General features: G+C 44.0%; 1 protein-coding gene across 1 annotated transcript; it reads right to left on the minus strand.

The window, feature by feature from the left end:
• Positions 13,471–25,505, minus strand: ZNF331 (zinc finger protein 331). The gene is made up of 5 exons (XM_005692920.3): positions 25,410–25,505; positions 23,382–23,453; positions 20,038–20,122; positions 17,727–17,862; positions 13,471–15,285 (listed from the first exon to the last, which is right to left on the minus strand). The coding sequence occupies exons 3-5, from the start codon at positions 20,044–20,046 to the stop codon at positions 13,970–13,972; spliced, it is 1,461 nt and encodes a 486-aa protein (XP_005692977.1). The 5' UTR covers positions 20,047–20,122; positions 23,382–23,453; positions 25,410–25,505; the 3' UTR covers positions 13,471–13,969.

Consider the following 26,962-nt stretch of genomic DNA (forward strand, 5'->3'; position numbering starts at 1 on the left):
GTATGTATGTATGTATGATTGATTTGTGTTGATGTATGGCAGAGATCATCACAACATTGCAAAGCAATTTCCTCCAATCTAAAAAAAAATAAGGGATGAAGTAAAACAAAATTGGGAGGTAGAAATTGAGGATAACACTTTATGACTTTAGGGAGGTGCTTTACATTCTGATGAAATGACTGAGTCTGAACTTTGGAGACTCATGTTTGAAATTTCAATCAGAAATTAGAATGCAGGAAATATATATCTGTTCCCAGTATTTCTGGAATTTTGCCAACTAATCTCAGTATCTCCAGGACTCTGCTCACACCTGTCTGATGTGAGGCTGACACAGAACTTCAAAAGGGTTTAACACTGAGTTTGTCAGAACTGTTAGTAGCATTTCCTAGGTCCTCCAAAGCAGTGGAAGAGCAACCAGATTATGCAGGTCCTCACAGACAGTGACTGTGAGGGAAAACCACTGGGGCTGAAGAACACATGGAGGTTTAAGAACCCAAGAATTAGGCCGGAGAACTCCCTCTATGACAACAACAGAAATAAACTCAGGTTTCTCAAAGATCATTCTAATGAAGCAGATTTTCCCAAAGCAAATTTTTAGCCTGGTTTCCTCTGTGATCTTTAGACCTCTCACCTGTGTCATCTGCTTCATTCCTTCACACCTAGCCCAGGGATTCTTCCTTTACTGCACAAAGAGGACCTGTTCATTAGAAAAATAAACATAATTAGGAGTTTGGGATTAACATAGACACTGTGCATGTGTGTGCAAGGTTGCTTCAGTCTTGTCCAACCATAGAGCACGAGGCTCCTTTGTCTATGGGACTCTCCAGGCAAGAATACTGGAGTGAGTTGCCAGGCCCTCCCCCAGGGGATCTTCCCAACCCAGGGGTCAAACCTGCCTCTCTTATGCCTGCCTACACTGGCAGGTATGTGCTTTACTGCTAGTGCCACCTGGGAGCCCATATATACTGTGGTATAAATAAAATAGATAATCGATGAATGCCAACTGTGTAGCACAGGGAACTCTACTCAATATCTTGCAATAACATGTAAGGGAAGAGAATCTGACTTGACTGATGAAAACGTATGGTTACAAAACTGGGTATCTCTACTGAACACAGTTGCCTGTTCATATTTCAAAGCCAACTAAAAACAAAGAGAACTGGAAGAAATTAGCTTCCTCATTAACTGGATTGGCTTATCCACATTCTTCACTAAATCTTTCAAAGACATTTATTTAAAGACAAAGGGGAAATTACAGGCTTCCCTGGTGGCTCAGTGGTGAAGAATTCGCCTGCCAACACGAGAGACATGAGTTCAATCCCTGGTCCAGGAAGATCCTACATGCCATGGAGCAACTGAACCCATGTGCCACAAGTACTGAGCCTGCAAGCTAGAGCCTGGGAACTGCAACTACTGAGCCCACGTGCTACACTACTGAAGCCTGCAAGCCCTAGAGCTGGTGCTCTGTAATAAGAAGCCCATGCACCACAACTAGAGAGTAGCCCCCCCCCCACTGCCTCCTCCCCCATACCACAATTAGAGAAAAGCCCTAGCAGCAACAAAGAGCCAGCACAGCAATAAATAAATAAATTAAAAAAAAGATAAAGGGTAAATTAGGAACTTCATAGTATGTGAATCTGGCGTCAAACACCTGAATCAGTGAATATCAAATGTAATTGGGTAAATCGGTGTCTGGTGACTGAAACACTAAGGACAACTCTGTCATTGGATGGATGTTTTGGGGGAAAATGAGGAAATCTGAATCTTGAAAAAAATATCAATTTCATGCAAATTTCAGTCCATACATACCTCCCATATTCTGTATCCCTAATAGTGCATTTAAATAGTAAGTCTGTTTGTTTGTTTGTTTTAACCAGTGTAGAGAATAGATTGATTTTTTCTCAGAATTTTTAAAGGCATTCTGGACCACTAAGGTCATTCTGTTAATATGTGCCTTTTCTTTCTTAATCCTATTCTAAGAGCTGATCTTGTATCCAGATTTAAGGTTAACTCCTCCACTTTCACTGTATTCACTAAGATCCCAACACCCACATCCAACCCGATGGGAATGCTGATTACAATGCCTTCCCGTGTTGATCTCTCACAAAGGGAATATTTTCAATAACTGAAAGTTACTAATTCATGGTGAGAATGCTTCATGAACTATAGGAAGTCTGAATGCAGACAATGGCAAAGAAACTCAGGGAGAGAGAAGAGAGCCGATTGTGACTCATAAGAATAAAAATAAATAAATAACATAAGTAGCTGAAAATAACCTTGCTAGGCAAGAATATCATAAGTAGAGAATTAAATATTTTATGTTTTCAATTCAGGGCATTTCAGGAGGAAAAGCAGACAGTCTCTAACCTGGATCAGATCATTTACCTGAGAATCTGCCATTTGCTCCTCCCTCTTCCTCCTGCCCTGGGTAGTTTTCTCACCAAGGTTACATGGAGGAATGACAGCAGCATCATGAGAATGTACCTTCAAAGGCATCAGCCAGCTCCTTTGCCTACTCCCAACACCCTCACAGGCAGAAGGACCTTAAAAATCTAAGAAGACCAACCTCTTGGTCTCAGAAAAGATTCAGGAACAATCAGCTCCTATGTGAATTCCCCCCTGTGAGTTGTTCTTTGTTTACCTCTCTCCTCTCCTATAGAGGTCCCCAAGTTCTGCTCCCCCAGGGTAAGGGCTGCCTGACTTGCCCTTCAAACCCGTGTTAAACAGAACTTACTGCCTCTCCTTGGACTAAATGGTCTAAACTCCCTCAGGAGCTCTAGGATTTAACGCTGGTCACACCTCAGAATCATCTGGAGCACTTCATCTAAAGAACACTGACGCTCCTACAGGACCAACTGATGGACTCTGTAAGGAAGGCACATGTAACATTACTTATTAATGCTGGTCATATGACCCTAATGAGAAACCAATAGGAACCACTTAGCCAAATGTTACTCCCACACCCCCCGCCCTTGAGGCGTTACAAAGTCTCCCTCAGTTGTGTCCAACTCTTTGCGACCTCATGGGCTATAGCCTGTCAGGCTCCTCTGTCCATGAGGATTCTCTAGGCAAACATACTGGAGTGGGTTGCCATGCCCTAGTCCAGGGGATCTTCCCAACCCAGGGATCAAACCCATGTCTTCCACATTGCAGGCGGATTCTTTACCATCTGAGCCACCAGGGAGACTACAAAGCCCTTTGGGATTGGTTCTTTCCTCTAAGAAGTTAGTCAGCAGGTTGGAAGTGGGGCCATGAAATGACTCTTTAAAAAGTTCCCTTTTAGTGCTGGTGCTCCCTCAAGACCTGTCTCCTTTGCAAAACTTCTTGAACCGCCACTGCACTGTATGTTCATTAGCAGTTCCTGGGCCAAATTGTTGTTGATGTTGTCTGTTGTCTTCGCTGCTTTAAGACCCATGTTGAACTCCAATAAAAATGTTGCTCAAATTTGCTTTTTGTCTAACATCATTTCCATAGTCTAAAATAAATAGCAAGTGATGTCATTAGCAAAAAAAAATTAAGTGTGAAATGCACATCAAAATGATGTATAACATAACCACGTTTCAGAATGTGTTCCAATATCAAATCCCAAAGTTCAACAATGAAAAACTGCAATTACTTTGCACTTCATCTAGAGAAAGCCCCAATCAGCAATGAAGACCGAGCATAACCAAAAATGAATAAATAAATAAATAAACTATTAAAAATGAGGATATTATATGTTCGCTATACGTTAGTTAGAATTCTTCTCTAGAACAGTCCAGTCATGGACTTTTTTTTTTTTTTTTGGTTATCTTTATTACAAATTTAATCTATTAGTGATGGGTCTGTTCAGATTTCCCTTTCTTCCTCAGTCAGTCCTGGCAGGTTGTTTTCTTGCTTTCGCTCAGAGTTTCAAAATTATATGTAGAAATAATTAGGTATCCTGAAAATTTCCTGAAGTCATTGATTAGCTCTCATAGATTCTTGGTGGAGTCTTCAGGGATTTCTATATACAGCATTCTGTTATCTGCAAGTAGTGACAGTTTTACTTCTTCCCTTCTCATTAGGATTCCATTTATTCCATAGGCTGATTGCTATGCTAGGTCTTTTAACACTGTGTTAATGGAAATGGTGAGGGTGGGCATCCTTAATCTTGTTATTGATCTTAGGGAAAAGTCTCTCAGCGGGTCCTGGATCCATGGAAATGAGGACAGGGTGATGGACTGGATGCTTATGAGGGCACAGTTATTAATAAAAACACAAGAAATGAAAGCATCAAAACACACCTCCCATTTATCTACTTTTGGGTTTGGGGAAATTTTGAACACCAGCTGTGGAAAAGTGCCGGAAGGAGCCAAACTAAACTCTGATGTTTTCTCATCTGTTCAGGGAGGTGAGGTCCACAGGTGGGCTTAGACCTGACAGCCTCAGGGGCGGTGGAGATTTGTGTAATGTCTGTTTGTAGGAAGTAAAAGAAAACTGGGAGGTAGAAAGAGGGGATTACATTTTATGATTTTAAGGTGCTTTACCCTCTGATGAAATGCCCGAGTCTGAACTTTGGAGACTTATGTTTTAAGAGTCTATTGAAAATTAGAAAGCCGGAAGCATATATCCTTCCCCAGTATTTCTGGAATCTTGTCAACTAGTCCCAGGATCTCCTCAACTCTCCTCACACTTTTCTGACTTGAGGCAGACATAAAAATTTTAAAAGGGTTTAACACAGAGTTTGTCAGACTGTTAGCAGCTTTTCCTAGGTCCCCCAAAACAGTGGAATAGCAGCCAGATTATGCAGATCGTCACAGACCAGGGGGAAGGTTTTGACTCTCAGTGAATGTGAGGGCAAACCACTGGAGCTGAAGAACACATGGAGGATTTAAGAGCACAGAATGGGGCGTCATGTCCCTCTTTGACAGAAATAAACCCAGGCTTCTCAAAAATCCTTCTAGTGAAGCCAATCTCCCCGAACTATCTGAATAAATCTGGCTTCCTCTGTGATCTTTGGATCTCTCCCCTGTGTCATCTGCTTCATTCATTCACATCTAGCCCAGGGATTCTTCCTTTACTCCAAAATGGGGACACATTCATTAGAAAAATACACATAATTAGGAGTTTGGGATTAACATATACACTCTAGTATATATAAAATAGATAGCCAACAAGGATCTGCTGCTAGCATAGGAAATTATACTCAATACCTATAATAATCTATAAAGGAAAAGAACCTGACTTGACTCATGAAAAGCTCTGCTTACAAAACTCAGTAGCTCTACTAAAACAATTGCCTGTTCATATTTCAAAGCCAACTAGGAGCAAAGAGAAACTAGAAGAAATGGAGTTTCAATATTAACCAGGATGGCTTGTGCACATCCCTCACTAAATCTTTCCAAGATCAGTATTAAAGATAACGGGGAAAAACAAGAACTTCATAAGTGTGGGAATCTGACAGAAAACACTTGAATCATGAACTTCAGGTGTAAGGGGATAAACTGGTGTCAGGTGACCGGAACACTCAAGAGGACTCTTTGTCACTGCTCAGATATTTTTGACAAAAATAAAGGAAATATTAATCTATCTTTAAAAAATGTTTTATGCAAATTTCAATCCATAGATAACTACTTTTTTTCTGTATCCCTAAGCATACATTTAAATACTTGAGTCCCTCTTACCAGTGTATAGTCTCTAATTTTTTTTTCAGAACTTTCTAAGGAATCCTGAACCACTAAGGTCATCTGTTTATATGTGCGTTTTCTTATTCCAGCTCTAAAGAGTTGATGTTGTATCCAGATGTAAGGAAACGACTCCACTTTCCCCTTATTCACTAAGATACCAATATCCCACCCCATCCCAATGGGTATCTTAGTTATTGATCCCTTCCTGTGTTGATCTCTCACAAAGGCTGTATTTTCAATACTTGAAATTCACTCATTCATACTGAGAATTCATCATGCTTTACAGGGAGCCTGGATGCAAACAGTGGAGATGTAAAAAAAAGTAGTCTAAAGGGCTGGGTCTTCATTATTGTAATAAATAAAAGTTTAAAAATACACTTTCAAAACAAGCTACCTAGGCAAGAACACCAAAAGTAGATATAGGTTTGCAGGTTCTCAAACCATGACATTTCCGGAGGAAAACCAAACCCAGTCTCTAAACACAAGCAGGACATTTACCTGAGAAGCTGCCATTTCTTCCTCTTCTTCCTCCTGCCCTGGATCATTTTCTCATCAAGGTTATGTGGAAGAATCACATTAGATTCGTGAGATTATGCCTTCAAAGGTGTCAGCATAGCTCCTCGCCTGCTCCCAACATACCTACAGGCAGAAGGACCTTGAAAAGCTGAAAAGGCCACACTCTCCTGTCTTTTGTCTCAGGGGAGATTTGGGAACAATCAGCTCCTACGTGGAGATCAATCTATGAGCTTTTCCTTGTTGTCAACACTTCTTCTCTCTTCATATAAATACCCGCACAAATTCTGCTAACATGGGGTGTGTGGGATGCACTGACTTGCCCCTTCAAAGCCCATGGAGAGCAGAACTTGTTGCCTGTCCTTGGACTAAAGCATGGTCTGAACTCATAATCATACCCAGAAAACCATGTGCTTAACCCGGGCCTCCCCTTACAATTCCCTAGAGCCACTTCCTACAAGCCACACTGATGTTTCCACAGAGCCAACTGAGAAGTCTGTGAGGAAGGCACTGGTGAGGTCATTTCTTAATACTGGTCACATGATCTTGATGGGAAATCACCTGGCTGAATGGTTTTTTCCTGAACCTTGAAAATGAAGAAAATCTTTGGGATCATGGCCCCACTCTAAGAAGCTATGAATCTGGAGGTTTGAGGTGGAACCCGTGAAATGAGTCTATAACTAAAGTTTCCTGCTGGTGCTGATGCTGCTTTCCCAAGATCCATTTTCAGTAGCCCTGAGCTAGAGATACCACACCCAGCACACCTGAGACCTCTAAGCAGTGTGAGCATTTGGGGTTGGAACTTCTAGAAGCACAAGTTCTGTCAGATTGATATCCCGAGGAGAAGGTTTAAACATGGGAAATTTGCTTGAATAGTTCAATAAATTTTTTTTTCTCCTTTATTTATTGGTTATGGTGCGTCTTTGTTGTTGTGTGTTGGCTTCTCATTGCAGTGGTTTCTTTTCTTGTGGAGCACAGGTTCTAAGGCACCTGGACTTCAGCAGTTGCAGCTCCTAGGTTCTAGAGCACAGACTCAGTAGTTGTGGTGCAAGGGCTTAGTTGTCCCAAGGCATGTGGGATCTTCCCAGACCAGGGGCTGAACCAGTGTCCCTTGCACTGCAAGATGTATTCTTAACCACTGCGCCACCAGGGAAGCCACCAATAAACCTTAATTGGTAAACAGGACTCTCAACTTTTCTGTTTCCTACTGGCAGAAACGTGTTCACAGTTTCTCATAGAGAAATCGAGGTTCAAGCCATCCAAATTGTCAACAAAGGCACTCAGGCTACATCCTATCCTATCACACCCCCTACTGGCAGACAGTGGAAGAGCTCGTCTCACTAACTCTTCCTGCGCTTTTCCTGACAGGGATGTTGTTCAGTCCCTCAGTTCTATCCGACCCTTTGCCACTCCATGAAAGACCCTATGCAGCATGCCAGGCTTCCCTGTACTTCACCATCTTCCAGAGTTTGCTCAAACACATGTCCACTGAGTCGGTGAAGCCATCCAACCATCTCATCCTCTATATCCCCTTCTCCTCCTGCCTTCAATCCTTCCCAGCATCAGGGTCTTTTCCAATGAGTCGGCTCTTCGCATCAGGTGGCCAAAGCATTGGAGTTTCAGCTTCAGTCCTTCCAAAGAATACTCATTGATTTCCTTTAGGATTGACTGGTTTGATATCCGTGCTGTTCAAGGGACTCCCAAGAGTCTTCTCCAGCACCACAATTTGAAAGAACCAATTCTTTAGCACTCAGCCTTTTTTATGGTCAACACAAAGTCAGGGAAGTAGTCAATACATCATAGAACACAACAATTCCTGCTATAAATTCTGAAGCAGCAAAGAAAAATAATAGGATGTTGAATTCATCCAAAAGGTTCTGTTTTGTTATGGTAATGTCCTTCCCTGCTGTGCATGCAGGCTAAGTCGCTTTCAGTCATGCATGACTCTTTGCAATGCCATGAACTGTAGCCCGCCAGATTGCTCTGTCCATGGAATTCTCCAGGCAAGAATACTGGAGTGGGTTGCCAGTCCCTTCTCCAGGGGCTCTTTCCCACCTAGAGATGGAATCCACGTCTGTTCCAGTCTCCTATTTTGGCAGGCGGGTTCTTTACCACTAGCGCCACCTGGCGTAGTTCAGTTCAGTCGTTGCAACCCCATGAATCGCAGCACGCCAGGCCTCCGTGTCCATCACAAACTCCCGGAGTTCACTCACACTCACGTCCATCGAGTCACTGATGCCATTCAGCCATCTCATCCTCTGTCATCCTCTTCTCTTCTTGCCCCTAATCCCTCCCAGCATCAGAGTCTTTTCCAATGAGTCAACTCTTCGCATGAGGTGGCCAAAGAACTGGAGTTTCAGCTTTAGCATCATTCCTTCCAAAGAAATCCCAGGGCTGATCTCCTTCAGAATGGACTGGTTGGATCTCCTTGCAGTCCAAGGGACTCTCAAGAGTCTTCTCCAACACCACAGTTCAAAAGCATCAATTTTTTGGTGCTCAGCTTTCTTCACAGTCCAACTCTCACATCCATACATGACCACAGGAAAAACCATAGCCTTGACTAGACGGACCTCAGTTCGCAAAGTAATGTCTCTGCTTTTCAATATGCTATCTAGGTTAGTCATAACTTTTCTTCCAAGGAGTAACCGTCTTTTAATTTCATGGCTGCAATCACCATCTGCAGTGATTTTGGAGCCCCCCAAAATAAACTCTGACACTGTTTCCACTGTTTCCCATGAAGTGATGGGACCAGATGCCATGATCTTCGTTTTCTGAATGTTGAACTTTAAGCCAACTTTTTCGCTTTCCTCTTTCACTTTCATCAAGAGGCTTTTGAGTTCCTCTTCATTTTCTGCCATAAGAGTGGTGTCATCTGCATATCTGAGGTGATTGATATTTCTCCCACCAATCTTGATTCCAGCTTGTGCTTCTTCCAGTCCAGCATTTCTCGTGATGTACTCTGCATAGAAGTTAAATAAGCAGGGTGACAATATACAGCCTTGACGCACTCCTTTTCCTATTTGGAACCAGTCTGTTGTTCCCTGTCCAGTTCTAACTGTTGCTTCCTGACCTGCATATAGGTTTCTCAAGAGGCAGGTCAGGTGGTCTGGTATTCCCATCTCTTTCAGAATTTTCCAGTTTATTGTGATCCACACAGTCAAAGGCTTTGGCATAGTCAATAAAGCAGAAATAGATGTTTTCTGGAACTATCTTGCTTTTTCAACGATCCAAGGTTTTTTCAATTTGCCAGGAGTTTTCAAATTGCCAGGATGTTGGCAGTTTGAGCTCTGATTCCTCTGCCTTTTCTAAAACCAGTTTGCAAAAAACAAAAACAAAAACAAAAAAACAAAAACAAAAAACAAAACAAAACAAAAAAATTAAAAAACAAACAAACAAAAAAAATAAATAAATAAAACCAGTTTGAACATCTGGAAGCTCACGGTTCACATATTGCTGAAGTCTGGCTTGGAGAATTTTGAGCATTACTTTACTAGCATGTGAGATGAGTGCAATTGTGTGGTAGTTTGAGCATTCTTTGGCATTGCCTTTCTTTAGGATTGGAATGAAAACTGACCTTTTCCAGTCCTGTGGCCACCGCTGAGTTTTCCAAATTTGCTGGCATATTGAGTGCAGCAGTTTGACAGCAACATCTTTCAGGATTTGAAATAGCTCAACTGGAATGCCATCACTTCCGCTAGCTTTATTCGTAGTGGTGCTTTCTAAGGCCCATTTGATTTCACATTCCAGGATGTCTGGCTCTAGGTGAGTGATCACACCACCGTGATTATCTGGGTCGTGAAGGTCTTTTTTGTACAGTTCTGTGTATTCTTGCCACCTCTTCTTAATATCTTCTGCTTCAGTTAGGTCCACACCATTTCTGTCCTTTATCGAGCCCATCTTTGCATGAAATGTTCCCTTGGTAGCTCTAATTTTCTTGAAGAGATCTCTAGTCTTTGCCATTTTGTTGTTTGCCTCTATTTCTTTGCACTGATTGCTGAGGAAGGCTTTCTTATCTCTTCTTGCTATTCTTTGGATCTCCGCATTCAGATGCTTATATCTTTCCTTTTCTCCTTTGCTTTTCGCTTCTCTTCTTTCCACAGCTATTTGTAAGGCCTCCTCAGACAGCCATTTTGCTTTTTTGCATTGTTAGGTAGGTAGAATAGGGAAAAGGAGTCCAAAATGGCAGTGGCTAAAAGACAAAGAAGGGAAAAGCCCACAAAAATAGACCAAAAGAAGGTCCGAGGACCGGAGTAAAGACCTCAGGTAAAACAACACTCCTGGCTGGCCCAATTTACATAGGACAGGCCCAGGGAGAGAGAAACATATAAAAAGAGGAGCCAAAGCTAGCTCTCTCTCTCCCCTGTGCACTGGGGCACTCTTCCCTTCGCGTCTTTGGATCAATGTGCCCTCACGCCTGAGAGATGGATTTTCCTGCTATCTTCTAAATAAAATCGAGCTGTAACACTGAGCTGTAACACTGATTTGTCTAAGAGCTATAAATGGTCCTTTCAAGACCTGAGAGCTATAACATGGTCTATCCAAGCCCCAAGAGCTGTGACACACCGAGGGGGCTTTAACATCCATCACTCCAAATCTTTGTTGTGATGAGACAAAGAACCAAGGAACATACATTCGCATAACAGTGATACATGTACCTGTGGGGCTTCCTTGGTGGCTCAGATGGTAAAAAATCCACCTGCAATGCAGCAGAGATGCATTCGACCCTTTGATCAGTCAGGAAGATCCCCTGGAGAAGTGACTGACTTACCCATTCCAGCATTCTTGCCTGGAAAATCCCATGGACAGAGGAGGCTGTCATTCCGTCCATGGGATCACAAAGAGTTGGACATGACTGAAGCGACTTAGCACGCATGCACACACACATCGACTCACAGCAAACAAACCTAAATTAAACTAATTCATAAACAATATAAAACGGAATGATATACAAAAAGAGAACACATACAAAAATACTTCATGGCTTTCTTTATTGAAAACAATGCTTGTATCATAACTGAAGGAAACCAGGTATATCACCCTAAAATATACCTGACATAGAATTTATTTTGAGCTGAAGGCAATTAAGCAGCAAACACAAAAAGGCAGGAAATCAACGCTCCTTTTGATGAAGATACTCTAACCAGCCTACAGATGGCGCCAGAGGAATTTGCAAATAAACCTCATTAAATGAAGATAAGGACTTTTTTAGTCGCTCAGTCATGTCTGACTCTTTTGCAACCCCATGTACTGTAGTCTCCCTGGCTCCTGTGTCCATGGGATTCCCCAAGCCAGAACACTGGAGTGGGTTGCCATTTCCTTCTCCAGGGGATCTTCCTGACCCAGGGATCAAACCCACGTCTCTTACATCTCCTATGTTGGCAGGTGGGTTCTTCACCACTGGGTTCTAGCACCACCTGGGAAGCCCTTAAGGTATACATAACCCAAGGACAAAACAGCTTTAATGGAGCTGTAACCACAACGCTGAGATATGCCACACATAAGCCCTACTTCAGCTGGGTTCAGGATCCTCTCTGTTGGCCTTCACAGGACATGCCGCTGGACTCTAACCACCCAGCCACCCTGTGCCACAGTTCTCCCACTGGCTTTAGTTCTCACCCCAGGTCTCCCAAGCTGTATTCATCCACGGCATTTGAGTCCTCCAGCTCTCAAAGGCTCCCTCTCCAGGACTTTTTCTCCAGTCTCCCAGACGTGAGCTCTGGCTGCTGTGAGCCCCGCTCCAAGCTTATCAAACACTCGAATGGGCTCTAGTCCTCCCCTGCCCAGACTCTCAGATTCCCCACCACGGGCTCAAGTCCTTTCCCCAAGTCAACCCCATCTTCACTTAGGAATGACCCTCTTAAGATGGCTGACAAAGGTCCATATGGTCAAAGTTATGGTTTTTCCAATAGTCATGTACGGATGTGAGTCGGACAATAAACACTGAGCACCAAAGAATTGATGCTTTTGAACTGTGGTGTTGGAGACTTGAGAGTCCCTAGAATGGCAAGATCAAACCAGTCCATCCTAAAGGAAATCAGTCCTGAATATTCATTGGAGGGACTGATACTTAAGCTGAAGCTCCAATACTTCGGCCACCTGATGAAAAGAGCTGACTCACTGGAAAAGACCCTGATGCTGGGAAAGATTGAAGGCGGGAGAAGGGGACGACAAAGGATGAGATGGTTACATGGCACCACCGACTCAATGGACATGAGTTTGAACAAGCTCCAGGAGACGGTGAAGGACAGGGAAGCCTAGTGTGCTGCAGTCCAAGGGGCTGCAGAGAGTCAAACACAACTGAGTGACTGAATGATAACTCATAAGACAGCTCAGGTCCCTTCTGAGTCTACCTGCTCCTTCCATACTCAGGACTTGACCCTTGGCCCCACCCCCACCCCCCCCACCCCCAGGGAAAATCCACTTGCATCCCTGGAGCACTGGCCTCCCCAACCCCCCCAACCCCCTGCTTTGGGACCTCCAGAACCTGGAGAGGTCCAGTGTGCTGGTTCTGTTCCTTCAACAGGCCATGTGTGAACATTCAGCAAAGACACTGGCTCATATGCAATTTCAGTGTTAGCCATTCTGGTGTTTAGTGACTCCCAGGGCAACCTGACTTTGCATATCCCTGGAATGACGACATTTAACTCATCTCCACTTACTTGACATTTGATGATCTTACATGATTACCTAGGTCTCCTTTCACCTTGTATTTATTATTTTTATTGGCCGCACTGTGCAGCTTGTGGGATCTTAGTCCCTCAACCAGGGGCTGAACCAACGCCCTCGGCAGTGAAAGCATGGAGTCCTAACCACTGGACTGCCAGGGAAGCCCCTCCCTTCACCTTCCAATTGACTTGCTGTTTTATTATTGACTTGAAGAATTCTTTTTATCCTTTGTGAATCCTTCATCACATTTAGGTAAATGTCTTCTTCCAGTCTGTTTCTTGCTTTTTCATCACCTTCATGATGTCACTTGATGACCGGAACTTTGAACTTTTGATAAATTCCAACTTAATAACTTTTCATTTTCCGTTGAGAGTTTTCTGTGTACTAAGAAATGTTGCCCACCCCACGGTTATGGCAATCTCCTCTATTTTCTTCTTTTCTGGGGGGTGCACCATGTGGCTTGTGGGATCTTAGTTCCCTGACCAGGGACTGAACCTGCATCCTCCACAGTGGAAGCAGAGAATCCTAACCACTGGACCACTAGGGAAGTCCCTATATTTTCTTACAGAACTCTGACAGACTTTTCTCAACTCACTGCTCCTACAGGATGTCTTCCTGTAATAACTAATAGCAATGCTAATGCTAATGAGAACAACAAGAGCAGCTAATATTTATTGAGCTTACACAATATTCCAGATACATGTTCAGGGAGTTCACATGTACCAAACTCATCTAATCACCATGACAGCAGTATTAGTTAGGTGTGATTATCCCCACTTCACGAATAAAGCACAGTGGGTAAGAGCTCCTTTTTCCAGTGTCTCTCAGGCAGTGAGAGGTAGGAGGGTGGTGGTAACAGGTTGGGTTAAGTGCCACAAGAAAAGCTCTCCCACAAACTCACTAGCAGAGTTTCACCTTAGAACACATCTGAAATATGGCAGAGATGAAGCGGTACTGGAAGGTTTCTATGCTCTCCTTGAAACTAACCTAATCCAGGAGATAACCGCTGACAGCTGAGTAAGCTGTGATCAATAAGAAAAAGCGATTCTCCAAATTCACCGCTCACATGACTTCTGATAGTCTATAAGCAGAAGGGCGACCAGTGAAGGCTTCCTTGCATTCACTCTCAACACAAATGTTCCTCATGTCGTGGAAGAAACGAATGTTGAAGGGAGGCCTTTGTACACGAAAGGCTTTTCAACGGCGGGAATCCTCTCATGGTCTCGAAGGTGGTTTCCGTGGTTACATGTGGCCTTTCCACATTCCTTACATTCAGAGGGCTTCTCACCAGTGTGGGTTTTCTGATGCTGTGTCAGCTGGTGGCCGTGACTGAAGGCCTTCCCACACTCCTGACACCCATAGGGCTTAAACCCCGTGTGAATGCGCTCGTGCTTGACAAGGCTCGAGCCATAGATAAAGGCCTTTCCACACTCCTTGCATTTGTAAGGCGTTTCGCCAGTGTGGATCCTCTCATGCTGAGTGAGATGGTAGCCGCAGTTAAAGGCCTTTCCGCATTCTGTACATTTATACGGCTTCTCCCCCGTGTGAATTCTCTCGTGCTTCACGAGACTCGAACCCCAACGGAAGGCCTTCCCGCACTCCTTACACTCATGAGGCTTCTCCCCCGTGTGGATTTTCTGATGCTGGGTGAGATAGTTGACGCGGGTGAAGGCCTTGCCGCACTCCTGGCACTCATAGGGCTTCTCCCCTGTGTGGATTCTCTTATGTTGCACGAGGCTCGAGCCGCAGATGAAGGCTTTCCCGCAGTCCTTACACTCGAAGGGCTTCTCGCCACTGTGAATTCGCTTGTGCTGAATGAGTTTGTACACCCGGCTGAAGGTCTTGCCACAGTCTTTGCACTCATAGTCCTTCTCACCGGTGTGGAATCTCTGATGCTGGGTGAGCTCGTCACCACGCCGGAAGGCCTTCCCGCAGTCCTTACACTCATAGGGCTTCTCTCCCGTGTGGATTCGCCTATGGATCACGAGGCTCGAGCCCCATCGGAAGGCCTTCCCGCAGTCTTTACATTCATAAGGTTTCTCGCCAGTGTGGATTTTCTGATGCTGAGTAAGCTGATTGCCCCAACGGAAGGCCTTTTTACATTCTTTACATTGATAAGGCTTCTCACCTGTATGAATCTTCTGATGCTGAGTAAGCTGATAGCCTCGGCTAAAGGCCTTCCCACATTCCTTACATTCATAGGAATTTTCCCTGTTAGGGAGTCTCTGCTGTGGCCGAACAGGGGTGCTTTCTCTATAAGCAGGGGTATCCCCACAGCTGATTATCCTTTGACTGGCACGTCCCTCTTGAGGGGCCCGTGATCTGTCCAGCTCACCTTCACATGTCCAGCCAAGGCCACGGGATTTACTTTTTCTATTTGAGGTCCGTTTGGAAAAATTCATCCCATAAGAGTTCTTTTGTGAAGGTAAACTTTTGGTCTCGTATGGTGATTCCAAATCTGGAAAACACACACACACACACACAAAAACAAAAAAATCCAACATATTTTGTTATTTTTTAAGGAAACAAAACCAAAACTAATCACAAACCAAAACCTTCTCTAACAGAAATAAAACTTCTCCAGTGGGAAAAATATGAATCACCGAGAGCTCTTATTAAGATGCAGATTCCATGTCTAGCATCACAACACTTAATGAGGAAGCGCTGGAGACATTCCTGCTAAAATCAAACCCAAAAGGAACTGACTATTATGAATAGCTCTACTATTTCCTATCAGCTATAAAAATTAAGCAAAAAAAAAAAAAAAAAAAAAACCCAAACAAAAAACCCTGGAGGGACAAATCTCAAAAATGAAGATGAAAAAGATCACAATTTGTAGACATGATGACAAGCCTGGAAAACCAAGAAAATCAAATATACTATGACTGTAAAAAAATATAGTTGGATGGTACACACACACATGTACTACCAATAAAAGTAATTCCTGATACAAAGATTCAACATTCAAAAGATGATGTGTAGAACTAAATTTAATAATAAAACTGTGAAACACTTATGAGGCAATGCTTAGAATAATCTGAGCATCGATTAAGATGCTAACTCAAGGGACTATGAAACATCAAACATTTAAATTCATGAGTTTATAAAGACACTAGAAAAATGTTACATGGCTAACTTAGAGCAGGCTAGGACACCAACCCTTTGTTATTAAAAGCTATTACTTTTTTTTCCTTAAAAGAACAAAGATTTAGCTTTCAACGTGAGCAGTTCCACTACACCACCAATAAGCAGGTGGATCAAGGTTTCTCTTTAAAGAATTATTACAGTGAACAAATGAAGAGGCAATGATAAAATATCATTTTGAACCCCAATGAAATACTGAATCTTGGTACTGAGTGTCTGCAACTGCTAATGACACAAAAAGAGACACAAGCAGATGTTGCTTCATGATGGAAGAATAGAGCACCCAAGAAGCAGTATCACCCCCCCCAAAAAAATAATAATTATATATATATACATACATATATATAAAGAAAATGAAGAAAGCACATGAAGCTAGGAAAATAACCACATTTCAGAAACTACCAATGGCACAGGGTCCTGTTTCCTATGCCCTTGTCTTTCAACAGGGGTGAAACATGAGAAGGAAAATCAACTGGGAGGGAAACGGGGAAGATCAACTTTAAGGTGGTAACTTCTTCCTCAGAGGCCCTGGGCCTGAGACCTTTGTGGAGACGCCCCCCAAACACCTCAAGGGAGGCAACTGCTCCCTGCCCGAGGTCTGCTCTGCACTGTTTTGGTATCTTTTCCCCTCAACCATCAAACCTCTCTCCCTTGCTTCCATAAGAGCATTGTGTCTGGCACAGAATTGAGACGTCTTGCTTTCAAAAGAAGAGAAACTTCACAAGAGGCAGAACTTGGGAAAAAACTTGTTGGCTCAAGATTTTTTTGATTGCATTTCAGTTAAATGTGTCACAATCTAAATGTCAAAATGATAAAAGACTTCAGGAAACAGAAAGGATTGGAGGACAAAGAGGAAACCAGATGGGTAGATAAATGGTCTTGTTTTAAGCTTATAGAGGCAAGTAGAACATGGTTGAATGTATGGATTTGGGGGCCAGAAAACTTAGGTTCCATTTTTGCTTCTGCCTCCTTGACTGACCAAGTCACCCTGTGCCCCAGCATACTAATCTATAGTAATATAATAACTGCTCCTATCGATAAACTAGTGAGGATGGGATGAAATATATTAATATACACACACACCATGCTCAGGATGCTTCCTGGTATATAGTAAGCACAATATTAGCCATGCATATTATGGCTGTTATTTCGCTAACAGAAAAATATTAAGTTTCCTTATAAACAAGATGATATCATCTGGTGTTTAACTCAGAATTCACGGATTATAACTTTCAACCTCACTTCAGGTCCAGTGTGTAGGGAGTGGAATACGCTTAGTGTGGTTTTACATGGATTCTGTTTGTTCAGTTTGCATCTACACAGAGGCTGGTATGCCAGAGAAACTCATATCATGTGTCAGGCCGTCTTCCCTAAAGGTGGGTCCCCACAGTACCACCAACAGCAATCTGGGTGTAAACATGGGCTCATAGCATGAAGCTTGGTTTCTCCAAAGATGGTCATGAAATAAACAAATACATTCATTTTCATAAGTTAAATAACCCTAATCAACCCTTTGGTCATTAAGGAAGAGAAATAATTACATGAGGGCCAGACAGTGGTAGGAAGATGGCTGATGGGTGAGGAGGTAGAGGTGTACACGTGATGCCCATTTCCGACTGGACAAAGCTCAAAATGTCCCTTGGGAGCAGGAAGAAAGAAATTCAATGAGGCTCTTGAAAGGTGGTCCTGAAGCTCACCATGGAGGGAGCTGATGGTGCGGGCAGAGAGTCCAGGTTGTCCAAGTTGGGAACTTACCAAGTGAGACCAGGTTACTGTAGTTCTCCAGCATCACATCCCAGTATAAGTCCCTCTGCCTGGAGTCCAGACATGCCCACTCCTCCTGAGAGAAGTCGATGGCCACATCCGAGAAGGTCACCAAACCCTCGCGTCCCTGATGGAGCAGAAGGACATAACTTCAAGATGAAGGAGGGGGAGGGAGGCCCCTACTCTGTGCAGGGGTGGACACAGTGAGCAGATTAAAGGCCTGGGACCTGGGTCGGGGCCAGGGAAGTCACCGCTGCGACTCACGCTTAGCCCCTCCTGCTGCAAGGAAGACAATCGACACCCTGGGGTACTCTAACCATGCCATTCTGCCAGGAAATAGCTAAAACAAGCCCAGGTTTCTCTTGTTCACAAGTACTGAGCCTGCTACATGCCTGTCTCATAAATTCTCAGCAAGCGTGCATTCCTACAGCATTTCTGTTCTGTTTAAGGAGAAACAAACAAACAAAAAAAGCCAGGGGTTTGCTTCCTGAATATAAAATCTTTTATCTTAGAAAATCAGGCTTGCAGGTTTGAATGTTTTCAAGCTTCAGGCTCATCATTTTGACAGGTTATCTTTTACACGGTCAGCCTTTGTGATGACAAAAGCAGGTTTTGTTTTTGTTTTTTACTCCATCATATTGAGAGGGTAACAGGTAGGAAGGCCAAGGGTCTCCAAACGAGGAAACAGGCTGTAACTCTTTAATCTCTCCCTGAAGTGGCAGGAAGAAACAAACTACAAGTGTCGATTTTTTTCCTTGCCTATACAAAATTAAAAGGAGGTTTCTCTTAAAATTCTGTGTTGCCATGACAACACTTGGTTCCACCTGAACTCAACTTTTCTCAAACCTTGAGCTAACCAATGTGCTTCTCTTACGGAAATGCTTTTCTTAAGCTATATTAATGAAATCATGTATTTGCTTTGGAATTTGCCTTTCTTCAAAATGGTTCCACCTAAGACTAACTTTTTTCCTTTTCTCAAACCTTGGCTGATAACAGCTCAACAAACCAATATTCGTATCAATTGTTTTATGGCTGGGGGATGACACACCTGTTCTATCCTATCTCAAAAATGCATATTGTGGGAGAGGGGGCTGGTTAAACTCCCTTAGCCTTGAGGTGTCTCTCTTATCTGATTAATAGCTTTCTAACAAACAAAAAACAGCTTGCTAAAATCTAACAAGGGGGGGCACTCTCCACCCCTCTTCTGATGTTTCTGTCAGAAGCTTCTCTGTCTCTTAATAAAACTCTACCACACAAAAGTTCTTGAGTCATCAAGCCTGGTCCCTGATCCTGAAGCTAAATCTTCTTCAGAGATCACAAATCTGACAGTGTTCACTGTAAGCTGTCAATATGAATGGATTAGACTGAATTATTAGTCACACATTTAGGTTGAGTCAGATGTCTTAAGTTCCCTGATTCCAGGAGTATATGATCATCTATTACTTTGACCTGAAATGACCTTCTCACCTGTTAATTATCCACTAACCCTGCCTTTTCTTTCTTCCTGATTTAGAGGAAATAAATATCAAACGATTTGGAAACACAGAGACAGGTCTGTTTAAAACAAAATTCAGGGACTTCCCTGATGGTCCAGTGGTTAAGAATCTGCCTGCCAATGCAAAAGACACAGGTTTGATTCCTGGTCCAGGAAGATCCCACATGCCTCAGGGCAACTAGGCCCATGTGCTATAACTACGGAGCATGCCCACCCTAGAGCTCATGTTCCAAAACAAGAGAAACCTCCACAATGAAAACCCTGGGCACAGCAACTAGAGAGTAGCCCTCTAGTTACTGCAACAAGAGAAAGCCCACGTGCAGCAACGAAGACTCAGGGCAGCCAAAAATAAACAAAATTAAAACAAACAAACAAAATTCATCTCCTGGGTCCCCTGACAGGAAAATGATCTCTGAGCCAGGGCTTCATCACACTCCAATTCTTCATAAAGCATGAACCTTGGAAGATCAGTGGAGGTGAGAGAGGAGTCTCATGTGGTTATATGGGACCAACGTCTAGAACTCATCAAATTGTGGACCTGACTCAAATATTTCTCCCGAGGTAGTTTCTGCTTCCATTGTTGCAATTACTCTTGACAAAAAAAGTGAGCAGAGGAGTGTTCCGTGAAAAACTTTAGCCACAGAGGTGAGCACAGGGCTACATGGCATCATTATTTGCTGCAGCAGGAAGAGCAGGGGAGCAGGTCTTCAGTGGAACTCACTTGGGCAGGAGGCTTCACAGTATTTCACACAAGTATGCACAGGACCCAGACATCACAGCTCAAGATGGAAAGAGAAACACACTCACGTGGGCCATAGTTCTAGAATTCAAGGACTGATCAGTGCTCCTGGGGTCTCCTTTACTGAAGACACAAAATCCAGAGATGCCAGATCTACAAGAGGAAAACAAGGCTTGAAAATAAGTGCACCCTGGTCCCCAAATGACTTAGTACAGCCTTCTCACTCCTCCACCTTCGCTGCCACAGAACCCCATCTTCTTCCCCTACAGCTCCCCCACAAAAACACACCTGGAGAAGATTAAAAGGATTCTGGAAAAATCAAGTTCTCCTTGAAACTCCAGGAAACCCAGCTGCATAGATGGGGCAGAGGAGCACTTATTTTATGTTTTGAAATTAGATCTGACACTGAAGTGGGAGGATTCCTGGCCAGCTCCCTGGTGGGGGATATGGCCGAAAATCCGGCCTTGACCAAAGAAAAGTGCAGCCTTTGCCCTCAGCCTCTGAGAGGTAATGGACATTGCATATAACAGGGATGTCTTTGCTTTGGGTAGGGGCAGGTCACACCGCACCTTAGGGTGGGTACTGGACACACCAGGAAGACCACTCAGGTGATGGGTGGGGATGGGGAGACCATGGGTCATGAGCTATGAGTTGACTTGGGGACTGAGATCAACATCTGGACAACACATCAATCACCTACGTCCACAGGACCAATCAATTATGTCCACATGATGAAGCTGCAGTGAAAACTCCAGACACTGAAGCTCAGGTGTGCTTCCCTGGCTGGCAGTACTCTGAACATACTGTCACTCGCTGATGTTGGCACAATAGCTGGCATCCTGATCTCACCAGGAGAAGGCACCGGAAGCCCCAGGGTGGGAACTTGCTGGGCCTCACCCTGTGCACCTGCCTCCTCGGCGGCTGTTAGTCTGCATCCTGCCCTGTCATTCACAGGAACCGGGACTAGCGCAGCATTTGGTGAGTTCCAAGAGTCCCTTCTAGTCCTGAGTTATGAAACCTCAGGGTGGTTTAGGGAAGCTCCTGAACCTGCCTTCGGTGTGATGGCAGAGCGGGGTTTTGTGTGGAGACCAGGCCCTCAAATTTCACTGAGGGTGGCTAGGGGACTCTCGGCAGAGGGTCCATTATGGTCATTCACACCGTCCCAGGTGGGAGGGGCTGCACCATGCCAACTCGAGCTCTTCCGGCCTCTGGACGGGGTGAAGTCACCAAGATTTGGCAGGCGGACAAGGCGGAGAGAGAACTACCCAGATAGGGTCTGGCATTCTGAATTCAGCAAAGCTGGCTGCATAAATACAGGTAGAATATCAAAGTGAAAATGTACTAGAGGGCTATTCAATGCTAAGTCAGAAGAAATACTTGAAGACATGAAAAATTTTTCAGGTATATTGTCAGTAGGAAAATCAGGCTATTGAAACGATGTTTCTCAATATGCATATATACATATTTATATACAATATACACCATGATCAAGATATTTGTACCGATATAAACACCCATACATGTTGAGACAGATTCTCAAAAGATAAAGATCCACTCCCTTTCTCAAAGGAGACCTCTTGAACTTGCAGAAATATCTCTGAATAACTTATTTTGGGGATTTTTTTTTTTAATCTGAATGACATCTCATTTCTTTTTACTTCCTAATACCTAAACCAACTCTGTGATGTCTACATCTTCCCATATATGTTGGAGGACTGACTGGGAAAAAAACGGCTAAAATGCCAAGATGCCCCACAGATACTGATAGGTACCTTGATGTTGCTTAGTCTTAGTCTTAAAGGGAGGGTGAGCTCTGATTTTGAACCTGTCCTTCAGCCAGTGTCCTGAAGATAAACACTAAATCACCTAACCCTGCTAGCATTTTCGTTGCATGCAATGCTATTAGAAGAAAATATGTAAGGTATAAAACATAGAAAATAAATTCATTTATTGACACATAGAATCCATCATTTGGAAGTACTTTGGTCATGATCTGACATCATGAGAATGAAGCCCTCTTCCTAGCAGCTCTCAGCGTACATCACCCAGAATTCTCCAAACCCATAAATCCATAAGCTCATGAGGAAAACCTCTGATTCCAACAGAGTGGCAGCCTACAAAATACCTGACCAGTTCCTCTTAAAACCACCAACGTTGTCAAAAACAAGGGAAGTGTGAGAAATCAACACAGCCTAGAGGAGCTTAAGGAGACATGACAACATTACATGAAATGTAATGTGGTATTCTGGATGGGATCCCAGGATCCCACAGATGAAAACTACTGTGTAAAAACTAGGGAAACCTGTGGGACTTCCCTGGTGGTCCAGCGGTTAAGATGTTGGCAGTTCCACTGCACGGGGTGAGGGTTTGATCCCTGGTGGGGGAACTAATAGCCCACATGCCTCACAGCCAGATAATAACAATAAATAAATAAATAAATAAACATAGTCAAAACTGTTTTTAAAAAAGTACTAAGGAAATCTGAATAAAGCACGGATTTCAGTTAACAGTAAGGTTCCAGAATCGGCTCATTAATTCTAACTAATATCCTATACTAATATGAGTTGTAAATAATAGGAGAAACTGGGTGCAGGGTACCTGGGAATTCTGTGTACTATCTTTGCAATTTTTCTGTAAAACTAAAACTGTTCTAACTGAAAAAAAAAAAAAAAAAGTAAAACGGTTCTAAAACTACAATCTATTAAAAAGAACAATTTGCAACCATATGTGGCCCACAAAGCACAAAATATTTAATATGTGACCCTTTAGAGAAAAAGTTTGCCAAACCCTGCTTGAGATCCAGAACCCACACGCAGTATCAAACCATACTGCCTCTCACCATTAGTAAAAAGATGTAACTGAAACTGTCAGACCTCAAATAAGACCTGGCTGATACAACAAATTTCTATTTACTGATTACTAGAGGAAAAAAAAAAAAAAAACCTTGCCTTCAATGACAAAGACCTTTGCTCAAACCCCATTCTTAAAAATCTCACAAAGCTGAACACTTTGTCATTAACTGACTAAAACAATCAAACCCTTCTCCTTTCTTACTGTGTTCTGAAAGTCAGTCCTATGCAAAAGACCAAAGATATGCAGCCTTTGAGTCCACCTAAAAATTAATGTCATAATGATATTATATTACCATATCACATGCTAAAACTGCTAACATTAACCTCCCAGTAGTATCCCTCGATTCTATTGGATTCTTAGAAGATCACACGGGAAGATGTGAACAATTTACGTACTGAATATGTCAGTACTCATGGGAGAGCGCTAGTCAACAGGGAAGACGCCTGCACAGTTGCTTGGAAAGCAATTACTGAGTTAATACCGAGGACATTTCAGGTCAAGGAAGGCAAATATTCTTAAGTGCTACAGATTCAGGTCATTTACTGAACAAAAAGTTCACCTGGAACTTGATGTGAAGATCTGTGATAATCTGTCTTCTTCTTCAGAATGCTTTTTCTGGAGGGCAGCTGGCCTTGAGGAAAGAAAGGACAGAATGAGACACTGGGGCCTTTTCGGAGCACAGACTACATCAGGAAATACCCTCCCATTTCCAGTCTCAAAATGAAGTAATCCCTTTCCTCAAAGACTAAATTGGCAAACCAAAAACTATACTCCCTGATACATAACTGTACTTTTTTGTTGCCTGCCTAAGTTCAGCTATTTCACACCAGTATTTTTGAACCAAACCCTTTCAGGGAAAGCTGTGTCAGTCTTGAAAAATCGAAGTTACATAAAGGCCATAAAGAGATGTTTTCATTCTTCCTAGTTTAAAGAGAAGAGACTTTAAGCAGTGAGCGTCACACAGAAAAATCTAATTAAAGAGCTAAAAATAATTTTAAGGAAAGCATGGGCCCAACCCTGGGTAAGAGCATAAGTCTTTAAAAAGCTAAAAAAAAAAAAAAAAAAGAGAGAGAGAGAGAGAGAGAAAATACCCTCCAAGACCACACCTAAGATGTGGTACATATGTACAATGGAATATTACTCAGTCATAAAAAGGAATGAAACTGGATCATTTGTAGAGACGTGGATGGACCTACAGTCTCTCAGAGTGAAGTTAGAAAAACAAATATCATGTATTAATGCATATGTGTGGAATCTAGAAAAATGGTACAGATGATCCTAGTCCCAGGGCAGGAATGGGGACACGGATCTACAGAATGGACGTGTGGACACAGGGCTGGGGCAGGGAGAGGTGGGTGGGATGAACTGGGAGATTAGGACTGACATATACACACTACCAAGTGTAAAACAACCAGTGGGGAGCTACTGTATAGCAAGCAGCTCAGCCTGGTGCTCTGTGATGACCTAGAGGGGTGGCATTGGTGGGGGGGTGCTGGGAGGCAGGTCCAAGAGGAAGGGGGTATAAATATACTTACAGCTGATCCACTTGTTGTACAGCAGAAATTAACACAACATTGTGAAGCAATTATACTCAAAAAAAGCACCAAAAACAAGAAGGGTGCACCCAAATGTATTTCAGAGATTCCAGGAAACTAGGCTCTACTAACTGGGGGTACTCCGCCCGCCCCCACCCCACCCCCACCCAGCACCTCCCAGGTCAGGGACCTCTCCCTTCCAAAATAGAATCTTTTCCCCCCAAGACCCTTCCATCTTGTCACTCAGTGGCCTGGACTTTGGAAGGACGGCACCTCTGGCTCTAAAGTCGCCATCTCATGACGACACCTGTGTCAATTCCTGTCATTTTCATTACAAGGTTCGGGCTCCCACGTCTCTTGGAGGCCGCTGTGTCCCCGCAAGTACTGCACGGTAGGAGGGCGGAGGGACCAGCGGAGACACCGGAGCTACAGGTGATACCGTCACACACCCCCTCCCCGTGCTCACTCAATCCGTGCCCACACACCCGGGGGCCAGCCTGCACCTGTCACAGCTGAACAAACTCACACACCGCGGCTGCGACACACCGCCTGACGCCCCCGCCAGAGACAAGGCGCCCGGCTCCGCCAACCCCACAGACACGTCAAGGCGGCTCTCACAGCCCCGCCGTCCGCGCCAGAGCCCACGCGCGTGGAACTCACGCGGAGCGGAGCGGAGGCGTCCGAGCCCGAGGCTCACACGCACCAGGGATGGGTGGGCGGGCACAGCCGCGGGATGAGGTCGGGTCGCCTCCCCCCTTCACACACTCACGCGCAAGTGCGTCACAACCGCAGGGACCCGGCCCGTGTCCCTCACCGACGCCCACGCGCACCTCAGTCTGTAGACAAGGCCGAGCCCCATCACACACACACATACACCCACACATATACATACACCCACACATATACACACACACACGCACACGCTCGCACTCCCTCCGCAGCTCCCGAAGCCACAGGCCGACGCTCCGTTTCGGGCCTCTTGACCTTTTTCCTCACCGCCACCGCCCGCCGCTTTCCACTTCAGGTTTCCTCCCGGGATGCTAATTACTCACGGCTCTGGGCCCAACAACTAACAGGGTGTCGGAAGGGAGAGAGCGCAGCCGTGCAGGTTAACTCCAGACAGCGTCGCCAGGAAACCAGAGCTTGAAAAAAAAAAAAAAAAGCGCAGAAAGCGCATCTCCCAGCATGCAACTCCCCGGGAGGCTAATAGGCTCGTGCCCCCAGAGCCCTCTGGGAAACGTAGTCCAAAAAACGGGGAATTTGCGAAGCTGAAAGCTCATGGGCTCTTTTTCCCAGCATGCAACTCCGCACCGGCCCGACTAGAGCTGTGCCTCAGAGCCTTCTGGGAAGTGTAGTTCTCATCTCGGGTAATACACAGGGTTCCTCAGAAGGCATCCCTCCCTGCGTATAAAGGAGCTGTGGCCCCCAGACTTGAGACGGAGTGTATTGCAGAGTCGCAGAGTTTGTAAATGCTGGGAATCCTGCCAGCCGTTCAGATTTCTTTTATTACTCATTTTAGTATTAGTATCATTACTGCTACTACTTAAAAAAAGAAAAAATCCTTTTTTTTTATACTGGAGTATAAATGCAACCCACACCAGTATTGTTTGCCTGGAAAATTCTAAGGAAAGAGGAGCCTGGTGAGCTGCAGTCTATGAGGATGCAAAGAGTCAGACAGGGCTGAGCACAAATTACACTTATAGCTGATTAATAATGTGGTGATAGTTTCAGGTAGACAGCAAAGGAACTCAGCCATGCATATATATGTATCCATTCTCCCCCAAATTCCCCTCCCATCCAGGCTGACACGTGACTTTGAGCAGAGTTCCCTGTGTTATACAGTAGGACCTTGTTGGTTATTCATCTTAAATATAGCACTGTACATGTCCATCCCAAACTTCCTAACTATCCTTTTCCTCCTCCTCTAACAGGGAAAAAAAGCTTTATTAAGTTTTTACATATACATGTAACTTCTTACATGTACATCTTGGACTTCCCAGATGGCGCTAATAGTAAAGAACCCCCCCCTGCAAATGCAGGAGATTTAAGAGACCAGGGTTTGATCCCTGGGTCAGGAAGATCATCTGGAGTAGAGCATGGCAACCCACTCCAGTATTCTTGCCTGGAGAATCCCATGGACAGAGGAGCTGGGTGGGCTACAATCCATCACGTCGCACAGAGACAGACACAGCTGAAGCGACTTAGCATGCACGCATGTACGTGAGAGCTTTCAGAAAAGAATGAAGACCTGAAGAATTGACCAGAGCAGTAAGCTTTTATACCTTTTAGACAAAGAAAGGATAAATTTGTTAAGTATTGACAGTGCAATGGGCAAGTGAGAGTTCGGTTAGGGCTTGGTAATCAACCAGTTCATTCTGAAGGAGATCGGCCCTGGGATATCTTTGCAAGGAATGATGCTAAAGCTGAAACTCCAGTACTTTGGCCACCTCATGTGAAGAGTTGACTCATTGGAAAAGACTCTGATGTGGGGAGGGATTGGGGGCAGGAGGAGAAGGGGACGACAGAGGATGAGATGGCTGGATGGCATCACGGACTCGATGGACATGAGTCTGAGTGAACTCCGGGAGATGGTGATGGACAGGGA

This window comes from Capra hircus, chromosome 18 (assembly GCF_001704415.2).
Source record: "Capra hircus breed San Clemente chromosome 18, ASM170441v1, whole genome shotgun sequence".
Lineage (NCBI taxonomy): Eukaryota > Metazoa > Chordata > Mammalia > Artiodactyla > Bovidae > Capra > Capra hircus.

Coding starts and splice junctions, on each gene's coding strand:
- ZNF331 (XM_005692920.3), bottom strand. Junction 15,286..17,726: donor CAGTAACCTGGTCTCACTTG/GTAAGTTCCCAA, acceptor TGTGTTTTCCAG/ATTTGGAATCACCATACGAG.